This window comes from Bison bison, unplaced genomic scaffold (genome assembly GCF_000754665.1).
Source record: "Bison bison bison isolate TAMUID 2011002044 unplaced genomic scaffold, Bison_UMD1.0 scf7180017864133, whole genome shotgun sequence".
Classification (NCBI taxonomy): Eukaryota; Metazoa; Chordata; class Mammalia; order Artiodactyla; family Bovidae; genus Bison; species Bison bison.
In genome coordinates this window covers 90,821-105,319 of record NW_011494705.1, presented here as the reverse complement: position 1 = coordinate 105,319, position 14,499 = coordinate 90,821, and the positions used below count along the sequence as shown (strand labels likewise).

General features: G+C 41.8%; 1 protein-coding gene across 1 annotated transcript in view; it reads left to right on the top strand.

The window, feature by feature from the left end:
- The window catches only part of PLXNC1 (plexin C1), a gene marked incomplete at its 5' end in the record, with an annotated part of 153,455 nt that extends 139,687 nt beyond the window's left edge, over positions 1 to 13,768 (top strand). Inside the window, 8 exons of the mRNA XM_010839711.1 lie at positions 317 to 371; positions 2,642 to 2,673; positions 2,773 to 2,880; positions 4,058 to 4,221; positions 6,173 to 6,320; positions 9,891 to 10,031; positions 10,115 to 10,189; positions 11,277 to 13,768. Of these exons, the coding sequence (XP_010838013.1) occupies positions 317 to 371; positions 2,642 to 2,673; positions 2,773 to 2,880; positions 4,058 to 4,221; positions 6,173 to 6,320; positions 9,891 to 10,031; positions 10,115 to 10,189; positions 11,277 to 11,381 (828 nt within the window). The remainder of the gene's footprint in view (positions 1 to 316; positions 372 to 2,641; positions 2,674 to 2,772; positions 2,881 to 4,057; positions 4,222 to 6,172; positions 6,321 to 9,890; positions 10,032 to 10,114; positions 10,190 to 11,276) is intronic.
- Between the last annotated feature and the right edge of the window lie 731 nt (positions 13,769 to 14,499).

Genomic DNA, 14,499 nt, shown 5'->3' with positions numbered 1-14,499 from the left:
CCCCCCCCCCCCTTTCAAAAAAAGAAAGTGGTCTAAACAGTACCTACTTCCAAGAGGCTGGGGTGCCCCCCAAAACAGTTGACTCCTCCCCTTGCCTGCCTCCTTCACAAAACCACAAGCTCCTTGAGGGCAGAAACAGTGTCTTGCTCATCACTATAGCCCCAGCCTGCAATGCTCAGAACGCAGGAATTCTTAAATAAATATTTGATTGAATAAGTGAGAGAATGTAAGATCCATCCAGCCATCTAATTCCTGAGTGAAGTTGAGAAACACATTAAATTTTGAAAACTCATCTATTTTTTATCTTTGCTTTCAGATATCAAATGGATCCACTATAAAAGTCTTTAAGAAGATAGCAAATTTTACTTCAGGTAACCAACGTAATGTTAACCTTTTGTTCTCAGTCTATATTGTTTTTTGCCTCTCAGATGTACTGTCACAAAGATGAGACTGAGTTGTTGCTAAGTAATTCTCTGATTGGAGGAAAGCCATTTTGATCTGTTTCTGGTCCTAAGAATGCATGCTCTGCAAAGGGGGACAGGAAACTGTGAACAGTGGTTGCCGTGACTGCCCGGCACTGAGGAAGCTGGTATCATTAACCACCCCTAAAGATGGGGCAGAATCTTAGCCATTGCAGCTCTTTCCCGACTCCTCAGTAGGATGGGGGCTGACAGAGGGGATCCCCCTGGAAAACTGAGGGAAGCTTGCAGATTAGCACACAGCCCTGCAAGCTCTGAACAAACAAGATAATTCACTTAGTCCAAAGCTCCTACTGATGGACCAAGGACAGGGAGCTTTGTGGGCAAAGTTAATCGGCCAGTCTCTAAACTCTCTTCTATGTCCCTGATAGCCTAGGGGCAGGAAAACACTGTAACAGTGCCTTGAGAAAATCCTGAGGTCTATGCCAGGCTTCTCTCTAGAGAAATTTTATCCAGGCCAAGACAGTCAGTCCTCCTCGGCCCTCAGAAAGGTTCTGGGCCTCACCAACAGGGCCTGTTCACACATGCACAGCTGGAGGTGGGGCTTCCCTATTCCTGGATTCAGTGATAGGAGCAGCCTGATAGGACCCAACACCTGGGGAGTGCAAACGAGGAATTCAGGGCTCCCAACGAAATGGATAGGATGACTGGGAGGGTTGGAGGACACCCCTTGGTAGGTTGCAGGACATCCCCACCTCCCAAGCCCCCATCTACTCCCAAGTCAAGCTATATTGAGAGAAGCCATCTTGCAGTGGGCGGCTGTCCTTCTGGTCTAGGGTGGGGGGTTGGTGTCTTTATGCTGTAATAAGTGGAGGAGCTGTGTATTTTAGGCTTCAAAGACTATAGTCTTTTGAGAGCTTGTTATTTAGAGATCTTGCATTTGGATCACTTCATGGGCCTTAAAGGTGGTCAGCGCCTCTGCTTCCTCCCGGTCCAGTCTCTCCTTACTCTCCAAAGCCCTTGCCCCTCTGTCCTTTCATCACCCACTCTGAACATCCCAGCCAGTCCCCTGGTGAACCCAGCTGCTCCCCTTTCCTGAACCTCAGGCTGGGCCACCCCGTGGGAGAGGCCTGCAACAGCACAGCTAAGTCGTTGTAAATTCCCATGTGGATCCAGACCCTCAATGTACCCTGTTCCCCTTTGTGCTTCTCCAGACAGCTGACTGTTGTCCGTGATCCCACGTTCTCTCCTCTGATCCCCACAGGCTTCCCTGTCAGCAGATGACTTCACTCAGTACCTCACAGAGAAAAGAGATCAGAATGCCTTCAGTAGCCAGCGCCAGCCCACCCTGCCTCCCTCCCTGCGTCTGCCAGTCCCTCCTCCTGGCTCCCCAGACATGCCAGGGCTGCCCTTCCTCCCAGCCACATCCCTTTTCCCACCTGGGCTTTGCATCCCTGCTACTATCGTTTTCCATCAGCATTTTAAGGTGTTCTAGTCTCTCTCGTCTTCAAAACAAAACCCAACTGCCTTGCTTCCTCCTCTCCCTGCATTTGCCACTTCCTTTTCAGCCACATTTCTTCTCAGACTGTCCGCTTTGTGCTGCTCCATCACTCACTCTGTGACCTCCGCCTTGCTGCCCTTCTCTCCGATCCTACAAGAGGTCACCTTCCTTTCCACCTCAGGGCATTTGCACCCACCCTCCTCCCCATTTGGTCCTGCTCGCTATCCGTTCTTTTAGGTCCAGCTCCAACATCCCTCCTCAGAGAACCTCACTGATTAGGGCTGTGCTAACTGTGTGATTAGGAGGAGTCTCTCAGTGGCTAGGCCATGAATTCCTTTAGGTGAGAGCTAGGTCTTACTCATTGTTGTCTGCCTAGTAGCCCCTGGCACACAGTAGGTGCTCCAGCTCTATTTGTTAAATGAATGAAAATTGAACCTCTCCTACCCCACCCCCAAGTGATGGTTCAGCCTCTGCTGCAGCACTTCCAGGGACAACTCCAGTCCCTGGCCCATCCTATCTTCACACTGTTCCTAAGGCCTTAAGATGCAGCGGGGCGAGGCGGGGGGCGGGGCGCGGAATGTCCCTATGAAAAGCTCCGGTGGGAGGGCTCAAGGAACCTATTCTGTTTATAACACAAGTGGGGCATCTTATGGGAAGGCCAGTTAGCCCATGGTTGTTTTCTCTAATGCCCTGTTTCTCTCCTTCTTTCCGTGGCGTTCAGATGTGGAATACACAGAAGATCACTGCCACTTGGTGAGTCCAGGCTTGCTTGTGCTCCCGCTGAATCGGATGCCTTCTGCAGCGCAGCGCGTCTCCTTGGGTAACGCTGCTTCTGCTCTGTCTTCTCTTTAGATTTTACCAGATTCGGAAGCATTCCAAGATGTGCAGGGAAAGAGACATCGAGGGAAGCACAAGTTCAAAGTAAAAGAAATGTATCTGACAAAGCTGCTGTCGACCAAGGTACACTTACCATTCTGGGAGCGCTTTACGGCTACCTTGGGGGTGTATGATGTGTTTGACTTAATTTCCACTGAAGTGTGAAAATGTTACAAATCCCTTGTGCCTTCTAGCAAAGCAAAATGAAAGTTTAAATTGTAAACACTTCCTACCCCCTTCTTCTTCTTCCTCACAAACTGCAAAGATAAAGCACTTTACAAATTTCTACCGTAGCATCTTCAGTCAGGGATTTAATGTTGTTCCCAAGCCCTTTACCCACCACTGCACTGTTATTTTTTAGGTTGACAGCATAATTATTCCTTTTTATTTACTTGTTACTATAGATGAACAATAAAACTCCCTCTTTAAATTGCAAATAAAATGAAGAGGGGGTGGTCATTTTAAAATTAAGACTTCTGTTCACATATAAAAGTGTCAGATGTTTTAAAAGCCAGTGGAATAGGAATACCAAATTGGGAGCAAATTTTCCTTTATCTAGTTTTTAGTGGGATTAAACAGAAGTCTGTAGTGATCCTTTTTTTCCTGAAATGACTAGCAATAAAAGTGCTATTATCTACACCTGGCCCTAGTCTTCTGCTGGGCATGCATCTTCAGATTATAGCAGAGTGTCAGCTTGGAGCTTAAACAAATCTACTAGATTTGTTTGGTGGGTAGAGGACAGCCAGAATCTCTTGGCTTTTCTCATCTGTCCCACAGAACTCTATTTGTTTTTTATAAAACAGTCAGATGCTCTGGAAAGTACACAATAAAAACCCTATGATGGAAATACATGCAACAGGAAAAATTCTGGGAACCAAGCAACATCATTTGAGTTTTTCCAGGCTGAACATAACTAATAAAAGCCAAACATCCGGGGCTTCTTGGTTTATGTATACAGCCCTGTAACTGACATTTCAACTGCTAGCAGTTTCAAAGACAGCCTCCCTGTTGCCTAAATAATGTCGTTATCAGCAAGAAGCTTATGCACCCACTCTAAACCTGGGCATGGATTTTCAGGACCTGTGTCTTAAACACTGAGTGCTGGCCTCATTTGACAGCTGTACATACTTGCTCTTCAGCTTGTTTTTCTGTTTTGTTCATCGTTATCTCTGAACTTGGATTTCACTTTTCATCATGTTTTAAAAAACCACTATCCTATTTTCTCTTTAATCTTCCAAGTCTGATGTGTTCTGTCTTTCAGGTGGCAATTCACTCTGTACTTGAAAAACTTTTTAGAAGCATCTGGAGTTTACCCAACAGCAGAGCCCCGTTTGCTATAAAATACTTTTTTGACTTTTTGGATGCCCAGGCTGAAAACAAAAAAATCACAGATCCTGACGTTGTACATATTTGGAAAACAAACAGGTGGGAACAACAATAGGTGATTACCGACTTTAAGAATCTGGGACAGAATCTTAACTAAAAGAAGGGCATGGATAGTTACAGAAGGATTATCCCTATATTTGAACTTTTTGGCTTGGCAAGCTATTGTGTCAAAGCAGTTTCTTACCGGTAGGTACTGTTTTTTAAATAAAAACGATTCCTGTGCTGAGAATCCTATTCTTTAGGGCAAAGTAAACAACCTCTATTATTTTTACTATCTTAAACAAGTTTAGCTTGACCAGTAAATGATGAGAAATTAATATTTTGTGGTTTTATCATACACTTTTCCGTTAGAGAAGAGTCTTAAATTTGTCCCTCAGAGGATTCATCACTTAACAATTTCCAAGCTGTCTATTGTATAAGTTTCTGTTTTTATTTGGTCAAATGCCATGCTGCTGCTACTGCTGCTAAGTCGCTTCAGTTGTGTCCAACTCTGTGCGACCCCATAGATGGCAGCCCACCAGGCTCCTCTGTCCCTGGGATTCTCCAGGCAAGAACACTGGAGTGGGTTGCCATTTCCTTCTCCAATGCATCAAAGTGAAAAGTGAAAGTGAAGTCGCTCAGTCGTGTCCGACTCTTTGTGACCCCATGGAGTGCAGCCTACCAGGCTCCTCCGTCCATGGGATTTTCCAGGCAAGAGTGCTGGAGTGGGGTGCCATTGCCTTCTCCGAGCTGAGGCAAGGTATCCAAATTAAAATTTCTCCTCACTAAAGAAACATAGCTCATTACCTCTCATTCAAATACTTTGTGCATGAGCTGAATGAGACTCAGTTATTATGCAACAGAACTTCTCAGTGCAAGCTCAAGCCGTTCTAAGCATTGAGGTTAGCCAGACCGTTTTAGATAAGTATTAAAAGCTCCAGGCCTACCTTAACTGTCTACTGTGGCTCCCTCCCCGCTTTGTTCTAGCCTTGGCTTCCTAGGCCCTGCCACTCCCATATCAAGCTTGGGCCCTGCAGGCTACCATCTCACTGGGAAGACTGTAGCGTGTGAACAAGGACAGTAGTCAGGACAGCAGAGCTGCTGAAAGGCCCAGTAGCCCTTCTGACAGTTAGCTAGGCCAGAGGACTCTGAGTGACTCCCAAGATCATATCCAGATATTTGAGTACCAACTATGTATCAGGTACTGTTAGGCGTTGAAGGTAAAGAGACAGAAATTCATGTTCTCACAAAGCTTGCATTTTAATAGGTAAATTGTATATTAGAAGGCAATATTAATGCAGAGAATGAGGCAAAAAATAGACTCACAGGACAGCGTGGTCAGAGGCCTGGTGGAGATATTTGAGTCTTAAGAAGAGGCATACACCCTGAGACTGTCTGGGGCAAGACAGTTTCAGGGGCGGATGAAGTCCTGAGGCACAAGCTTGCCCGGTGCATGTGATGAGAAGCGAGGAGGCCGGTGGAGCTGGGGTGAGTAAGGTGAAGCGCAGTAGATGAGTGCCAGGCCTAGACCATGCAGGGCTTTCTGCAGAGGGATGGAGAGCTACAGTGGAGAGGCGAGGACCTGATTCTGTGTTAAGAGGACTGCTGGCCCTTGTGGCAGAATTTACTGTTGGGAGCTGGCGGGTGATAATCCTGGTGAGAGATGATGGTGGCTTAGGCCACGGTGAGGACTTAGAGGGGGTAAGAAGAGGTCTGATGAGCTGTTCTCACTGGTAACCATTATCTAATTGACAAATTTGTGGAGAAAATTCTTGTTTTGTCAGTGGCCAGTTTCAGACTTCTCCAGGCCTCCCTTTCAGGAACGCTGACAGTTTAACCCTTTCTTGTTCTGAGTGACGCTGCCATCTGTTGCTTGGTATGTTTGGCAAGGCAGACTTGCATACTTCAGTAGCAAGGACAAAGACACCCATTCACAAACTGTGATAAACACAGCATCTGCCTCACATGAAAGGCTGTACTTGAAACGAAGTATCTCTCTCTCTCGGAACAGCCTTCCTCTTCGCTTCTGGGTAAACATCCTGAAGAACCCTCAGTTTGTCTTTGACATTAAGAAGACACCACACATAGATGGCTGTCTGTCAGTGATCGCTCAGGCATTCATGGACGCGTTTTCCCTCACAGAGCAGCAACTTGGGAAGGTAAGGCCCAGCTTTAGGATTTCCTGTACGTGTTTGTGTGAGTCTGAAGCACTCTGTCTTCCTTGTAAACATTCAAGTAACACACGACATCAGCCCAAAAGACAAAGTAAATGATGGTCACTGAACACCTGCTTTTCTATAAAATTGCTCATTTATTTCTATTTTTAATCTAGTTTAAGTGAAAACCTTTAGCTTTTGTTTCCTAGAAAAATCTTATGTAGATACTAATATAGATGCTATTAAACTATGAACCCAAAGTATGTAATTATTGAAATTTGCCTATGTTAATTCCATCTGAATATACCTAAAAGCATCTATTTGATTATAACAAATTTCTTATGGGGAAGTAAATCTTGCCTGAGGTTTCAAATACCTCTATTTTGTCATTTTATAATTGAATCAATATGGTTTGTCCTATGGTGTTTTGCTGAGCAAAAACTCTATAAGGCAAGAAAAGATAAAAATACAGAGGAAACTGTGAAAGAGATGTTTTGGTCTTAACCCAAGTAGTCCATAATAAACTGAGCAATATCTGTACCTAATGGGTTTAGAAATCTTTTCATGCTGAGCAGTGGGTCTTTGGTGGAAGGATGTTCAGAGTGCCTGGGATGAAGTGTGATGGACACGTCATAGGCGCCTGAGACTCCTAGTCTAAATCCAGACTCACTATCGCCAGTATTTCTAGAAACCAAACTTGTTTTTTGACTTTTATTTTCCCAGCACTGCCTAGATAGAGTCTCTCGAGGTAAAATCCTTGTCATTATCGTCCCCTTCTCCTTCCTCCCACCTGTGTCTCTAGTTGGTTACTACTCACTTCCATCCCTCCCCTGCCAACTGCTGTCCTGGCTCCTACGGGGCCTTTCACTGGGTCTCAGCCTATCTTTCTAAAACAAAACTCTGATACTGTCAGATTCCTGCATGAACACTGTAAATATTTCCCATTACCTCCCAGACAGAATCTTGAGTGCCTGGGGCCCTTCCGCACTGGGCTTCAAGTCTCTCTTCTGGCCTCCTCATTTTTTCCCCAGTCCATCTACCCACCTTTTCATGCTACAGCTTTTAGTTTTCGCAGACTTAACCACGAGCTTGTTTTCACATCACTTTGCTCGTCCCTTTCCTGTTACCTCTGTCTAGTAAAACCCTACTCATTCATTCAACAAATGTGATTTCCTAATGTGTACCAGAAAATGTATAAGACTCAGATTTAGTCTAAATATACCTATTCTGTCAATGTTCCCTTGATGCATTTCCCATGTGCTAATTTTGACCGGTACAGTTCTCCCTAGCGTGCAGTACACTGAAACACACTTAGTTATCCATACTAAAAATGGCTGTTTATTGATTACTATGTTCTTGGCATAATTCAGTTCTCACAAGAACCACACAGTTAACCATTACCCTCATTTTCTGGATGAGGAATTGATGATGAGAGGTTACAAGTCTTAAGGTCGTACATCTAAGTCCTTTTCTTTGTGCTACACTGCTGCTAATTACTGATCTTAGATTGTAAGCTTCTTAAGGGCAGGTGCTGACTGGTTTTCATTCAGTGGCTACCCACAGTGCCTGGCTAAATAAAACTTTGCATGAATGATCACAAGGGCTGTAGGTTCTACTTAAAGTTGTAAACTTGACAGGTGAAAAAATATCTCAGTCCAGGCCTCCTTCAAGCCATCAATACATTTAAAAATGTACTGGGGCACTGACCCTACCATTAACTCACCTATCTTCCGAGTAGTGATACAATAAAAATTCATATTTCAGGACAAGAAAAATGTAAGCAGAATTTTCACCTGTTTGGGCCTCCTCCCTCCCCTCTAGTATGCACCTACGTTATGCATTTATCAGCCCTCTCCAATGGCAGAAGTACCCGCTGAACTGTAAAGACCCATTTTTCTTCTGGCACTAGCTGTGTAACTCCTTAGAAGATAATATTCCTCTCTCAATCCTGTAAGGGGTCACAATGACCCACACACTGTATATGTACATACTACTTTGGTGAACTTTATATACAATGCTTTATATACAATAAAAACTTTACATACAATACTTTATACACAATAAAAACATAGTATTTCCCTTAAAGATAGCGACTGGTCAGATGACCTGGGGAGATACTGGGTGCACATAAAGGAAGCTCTTAGCTTAAATACTTTATTAATGTTAATTATTAATGTTCCTACATTATTTGTATTTTGTACATTACCAAATAGATGACTGAACCTCCAGTAAAAATGGTGACTAGATGACTTAAAACAATTTGACCAAATATCAATTATTGGAATAGTGTAATTCTAGATGTGGGTAGAAGTAACAGGAAGGAACCATTTCCTGGACCATGAGAGTCTAGTAAGACAGGCCGTCCAGAGGCTTTTGGCTGCTGTTAATAGGGCCTACCTCGTTCAGTAACAGCACAGTGAGTGGCCTATCAATGCAATCCTCGTCTGACCTGAGAATGAGCATTCCTGCTCACGAAATGCCTCCCCAACATTGGTGAAAATTAAGTCTGAAACGGAGGGGATTGCAAAATAATGTTGCCCATTACCTGTTATGACACACCCTGAAAGGAATTCAGGCCAAAGATCAGGATGAGGCAGTTTGCACTCGGGGAAAATTGACTAGCCTTTGGTTAGTTATTTTTCTGAAGAAAATTTCATGAACTCAGTTTCTTGAATCTTCCCATACTTAGAAATGCACTAAAATCATTAAGATATCTGTTCCTCACAAATAGTGTGTGATTGCACAGCCCCCTTCCCCTAAATCACATGTATGCAGGCCCCACCCCCCTTACCTCTTGAGAACAGTCCTCAGAGCTTTCTGAGAGGCTGTCTCCTAGGTCATAATCCTCAGGCTGGTTGAATAAATTTTTCCGTCTCTTTTCTAGACTGGCTATGATTTTTCTTTGACATGTTAATTCTGTCAAAATTATAACTTAAAAAAAAAAAATCTTCCCTTACATTTTAACATCAGTTAAAATTACATAAAAACATTCAAACTACCAGGGAATTTTTCCAAAATCAAGACATCAGAGCCACCAATACTAATGACCATGCTCTTTCTTGAGAACACTGAAAGATTTTTATAATCTAATAAAATAGGGAAAAGCAGAAAAATCTGCCATTGCCAATTACTTACCACGTTCATGGTTATATAAAGGGCTCAATCAGACCTACAATCAAACCTTTTATAAGTGCCAAAATTCACTGGTGGGTGAGGATGAGAGCAAATGCTTTAATTCAGGCTTTTTACAACTATTAGTTACGAACTATGATTGAAATAAGTTCCATTGTTACAGTAACTCAAAATCATGCAAAAATAATAATTTTAGTCCTTTTATGAGAAGAAGGCAGAATATATTAGCATTTAATCTGCCTGAAAATAACAGTGACTCACCAGAACTATCTGGATAGCAGTCAGTCATTCAGTCAATAACATTTATGAAGGCCTGCTGCATGAAGATGACTTGTTACCAGGAGATAAGATTAGTAATAGTGGTGGAGGTTCAGCTACTTTGGTACTGCTATCATTTCCTGATGGTTTTTTAAACTCTTGGTGGTTGCTGCTTTTTTTCAGGAAGCACCAACTAATAAACTTCTCTATGCCAAGGATATCCCAACCTACAAAGAGGAAGTAAAGTCTTATTACAAAGCAATCAGGGATTTGCCTCCATTGTCATCTTCAGAGATGGAAGAATTCTTAACTCAGGAATCTAAGGTATTGTTAGAAAGTAGAAATAAGATTATATTTGGGTACTTAAGCCATTTCAGAATCTCTCAACAAGGCTTTCTTTCTTTAAGAAACATGAAAATGAATTTAATGAAGAAGTGGCCTTGACAGAAATCTACAAATACATCATAAAATATTTTGATGAGGTAAGATTTTAAATAACATTTTTAAAAAAACAGATACGAATCAGCCACCAGAATTTGGTTATAAAGCGTCCTGTAGGTCTCAGGATGGCTCTGGCATCCCACATGGCCAGAAAGGGAAGCCAGGAAGGCTGTCTGAGATGCGGATCCTGGCACCAAGCCAGACCCTGCGTGTGGCTGCCCACCTTTGGACCAGCCATTTGATTTAATGGGGCCTATTGACACAGTTAACTTTGATGAGTAAGTAGTGGTCCTAATAAAAGGGGCCTGCTTATGCTTGATTGTAATCTGCTAAAATGAAGGCTAAGCTTGTTAAATCGCCTAGATTCTATATTCAGTAGTTAAAAGTACGACATATTTCTAACTTAAGCAACTATTTCAATAAACCATTCTCCTTTATGATTAATTCTCCTTAATCTGGATTTTTTTCTTTGGGAATTCACACAGACACAGTCATCAGATGCGCTGTTTCCAAATAAATGTTAATTCCCCCTTCCCTGATTCCCCCCACTCAGTCATGCTGGGACAGGCTATCCATGTCAATGGTGAGAATAGCTCACCAATTCCATTTGCTACTTGAAGATCAAGTGAAGCACTAAGGTAGGGTAGAGGCAATGAGTTCCTTAAACATGATAAGCATCCCTCTTTCCAGGGGTCAGGGGTTAGAAGGGACGCACTGGGAGGGGAGGGAAGGGGAGGGCAAGGGAGGTAGACATCTCTGACCAGGATGCCCCCTGCCTGCTGCATTAAGAAGAAATACTTGCCTGCATGTTGGCTGCCCAGGAATGCTTGCTGTGCTTGGAATGGCTGTGACATAATGCATAAAACAGGGCCTTGGAATTCTGGCCCCATATTTGTAAGCAAGTAATTCGGTATTTCTTTCGAGTTTCTATTTTAAGCTGAAGTGTTGTTGATCCTGTGATAATGACTTAGCAAAACAACTTGCAAAGTGAGTATGTAAATGATCGGAGAAAATCTTGGCATCTGTTTCATACAGATTTACCACTCACAGCATCAGGAATGCAAAAAAAAAATAGAATTGTAATGCTAAAACCACAATATCTAAAATAACTGTTCTAATTGTCAACAGATTCTAAATAAACTAGAAAGAGAACGAGGGCTGGAAGAAGCTCAGAAACAACTCTTGCATGTAAAAGTCTTATTTGAGGAAAAGAAGAAATGCAAGTGGATGTAAGCACTCTGGGGACTGGCTTAATCTGGTAAAGTTCTTCAGATGACTTGGGAGCAAAATGGCTGCTTGAGCTACTCTGTGTTGTGAGTTTAAGTTTGCACATAGGTTCCACTTTGAGCACTGTCTTTTTTAAGAGACCAAGGCACACGCACAGCTTTTAGAAAGCCTATCAACCACTGTGCCTGTGTGTGTACTGTGGGAACCCTTCTGTAAATAGAGCTGAAGTGGTTGTTTCAAACAGCCTCCTTGTTTACAGAGAATACAGGGCCAGTAAGCAAGGGTCAGTATTGTTTAACTACACTCTCCACTTAAGCACAATGATATAAGTGGTTTTGTTTGAAAACTACAGCTATGTAGCACTTGTAACTACACTGCACCTCTGCAGACAAGGGACATTGCTAATGATCAAAACAAACTGTGAAATGAGTCATCTGGAAACAAGGTTGGGTGTGCGGGCACCCTCGGGGATCTGCAGCATTGAGACTTTTCCCCAGTAGTTCCTGGAAAAGCTGACCGCAGAATTTGGTAGTGTGTACATTTAGCATTTGTGAGTGTGTGTGTGTGTGTGTGTGTGTTTTTAAACCAAAAACTAACGGTGTTGCAACATTGTTGAAAGGGCTCGTGTTTTTCAGTGGTCACCGACTGTACTCCATCAAACTCACCTCCATTTCACTAGAGAGCTCTAAAGCAAGGAGAGGGAGTAGGCTTCGTGACAGCATCTTACCCAAACACTTTAAAGTACCTATCTTTTCTTCATTTTATTTTTCCATATTAAATGTATTCAATAGTAGACGTGTAGGCTATTGTAAAAAAAAAAAAAAAAAAAAAATCGCTTGTTTCGAAGAACTTCAATCAGAACTGTCTATGGAAGAGTAACTCCATCCCCTAATCCTACACTTCTATACTACTATCTCCTTGCTTTAGACTTCTGGTGAACCCTGTGGTTATAAATACTTGTGTGTGATTTTAAAAAATACATTTTACATTTCATGAAATTGCTGTTCACACTGGAGTATTATATATGAATATATATATATTTGAGGCCCATGGCCTGAAAAATATTAGTATACAACTTGGTATCTTAGTCTTACTATGTACTTTTTGAAAGTATTCCTCACAAGAGAGAGAGTTAAGAATACCTGTTTTATTCATGCCTTTTTTAAAAAAGAATTCCCTACCTAGTTATACTGTAGTCTTTTTATTGCTGATTTTTTACTCCTGAATTCTTGCTGCTCATGACCAATTCTAATACCACTGTGTTTCCCTTCTCTTAAACCAGAAGTAAAAAGTTTAACTGGCAACTCTTCAACTTTCTTTGCAGCACCTTTACCCTTGGTGCTCCAAATCCCAGACTGAGGAAAGGAAAATTTTCAAGCAGCAAATAAAACATTGGTCATACATTCCTTAAAATCACTTACCAACAACAATCTATGAGATAGCAGGATTTAAAAGTACATTTGTCTTAAATGAATGCAGTTCTTTTTGCTTCTCACTATCTGGTAAAGAGTGAGCGATGACACCTCAACAAACTGATCAGAGAAGCTAAGCATTTATTGCTCTATAGGGACCTTCCCAATCCTGTCACGTCTGGCCACTGTCTTTCCAATGGACACACCTCAAAAATCCTACCACAGAGGTTCTTTATAAGAAAGGTCTCGTCCCCATCTAAGGCTGCTGCAGTCTTGATGTGAAGGCATTCATAGGAGAACAGCAGGAGAGTTGAGACCCAAGGGTAGGAGAGTTGCCCAAAAGACTTCCCCTCTTTAGGGTACAGAAATGCTAAGAAATCTCGAAGGATCAGCTACAGCTTTATCTCAGTATTTAGTAAATGCTACATGAGGGTGTCCCTGTCCGGCTCTCTGGCACATGAATCCTGTGTGGAGACTTCCCTCCTTTTCCAGGGACTGTGCTGCTGGGGACTTTGGGCAAGTCACTTCCCTCTTTGTGCCTCAATTTCTGTATAATATTTCTAGCCTACCTCACTGAGGTGGTGAAGAGTCACTAATGTGTGTAGCGTGTCTGTCAATCCTCCAGTGAAAAGCACTGTCTAGATCACATTTTGGATCACGTTAGCCAAACGCAGTACATGGCCAAATTAGATGTGTGCTGGAGACAATCAGTCACTGGGTCTATATTAAACAGCAGCCAGAGAAACAAATGGCAAACAATTTCTATTTTCAAGTTTCTTTGCATATTTTTTTGGTGCAAAACCATTTATAAACTTTTCTTTTTTCTAACACTAGTGTCTACAGCAGCATTTAAAAACTAATTCTGTTACTTTTTTCTGTATTAGGGATTTAAAGTCTATTTCTTATTGTATACCTGATTGAAGCAGTTCTTGGAGATGAATGTTTTAAATGTCTATATCCAAAAATAAACATTTTGATGTAAATATGGACTGTTTTTGTCTTTTTCTTCCTTCAAATTTTCAATAGATTTTTTTCATTCTAAGTGGCTCCACGGAAATTATTTCTCAAGAACAAAGTGTCACTGTATATGCTTTGTAAATTAGCAGCTGTATTATATAGTAAGTAAATCTAGTTTCTTCTAAATGATGTTAAGGCTATGCAATCTTACTCCTGGCCTCCACTGTCGTCTTGGAATTCTGAATGTGATGACGTCTAGATAATGAACATTCTACTTGGTCCAGCAGACTTTTTAGCTTTGCCTTGTTGACATGAAGTTATTCCAGCAGAATGCCTTTAAAAGATGTTACATAAAAAAGCAAATGATGGCATACTTAGGGACACAGAGAAATAAAACATTTATAACAATTTGGTTAGATCCAAAACAGGAGACAAAGTTAAACACCAACATTATTTCTAAAGGGATCCCACTGGGTTCAAGTTTTACAATAAATGGCCCTTGTTTTATTATATAGCCACAGGATTTATTTGTACTTTGTTATCTTCTATTAATTCTAACTCAACGAAGCCAAAATTAGTGAGATCTTCTACACTGTATGGTTAAAACAAAATTAAATACAAAATAATATAAAAATATTTATTAAGCTTTTAATAAATTATGTGCACACAACTTTTAGAAAAGGTAGTGTTGGAAGGAATGATGCTAAAGCTGAAACTCCAGTACTTTGGCCACCTCATGTGAAGAGTTGACTCAT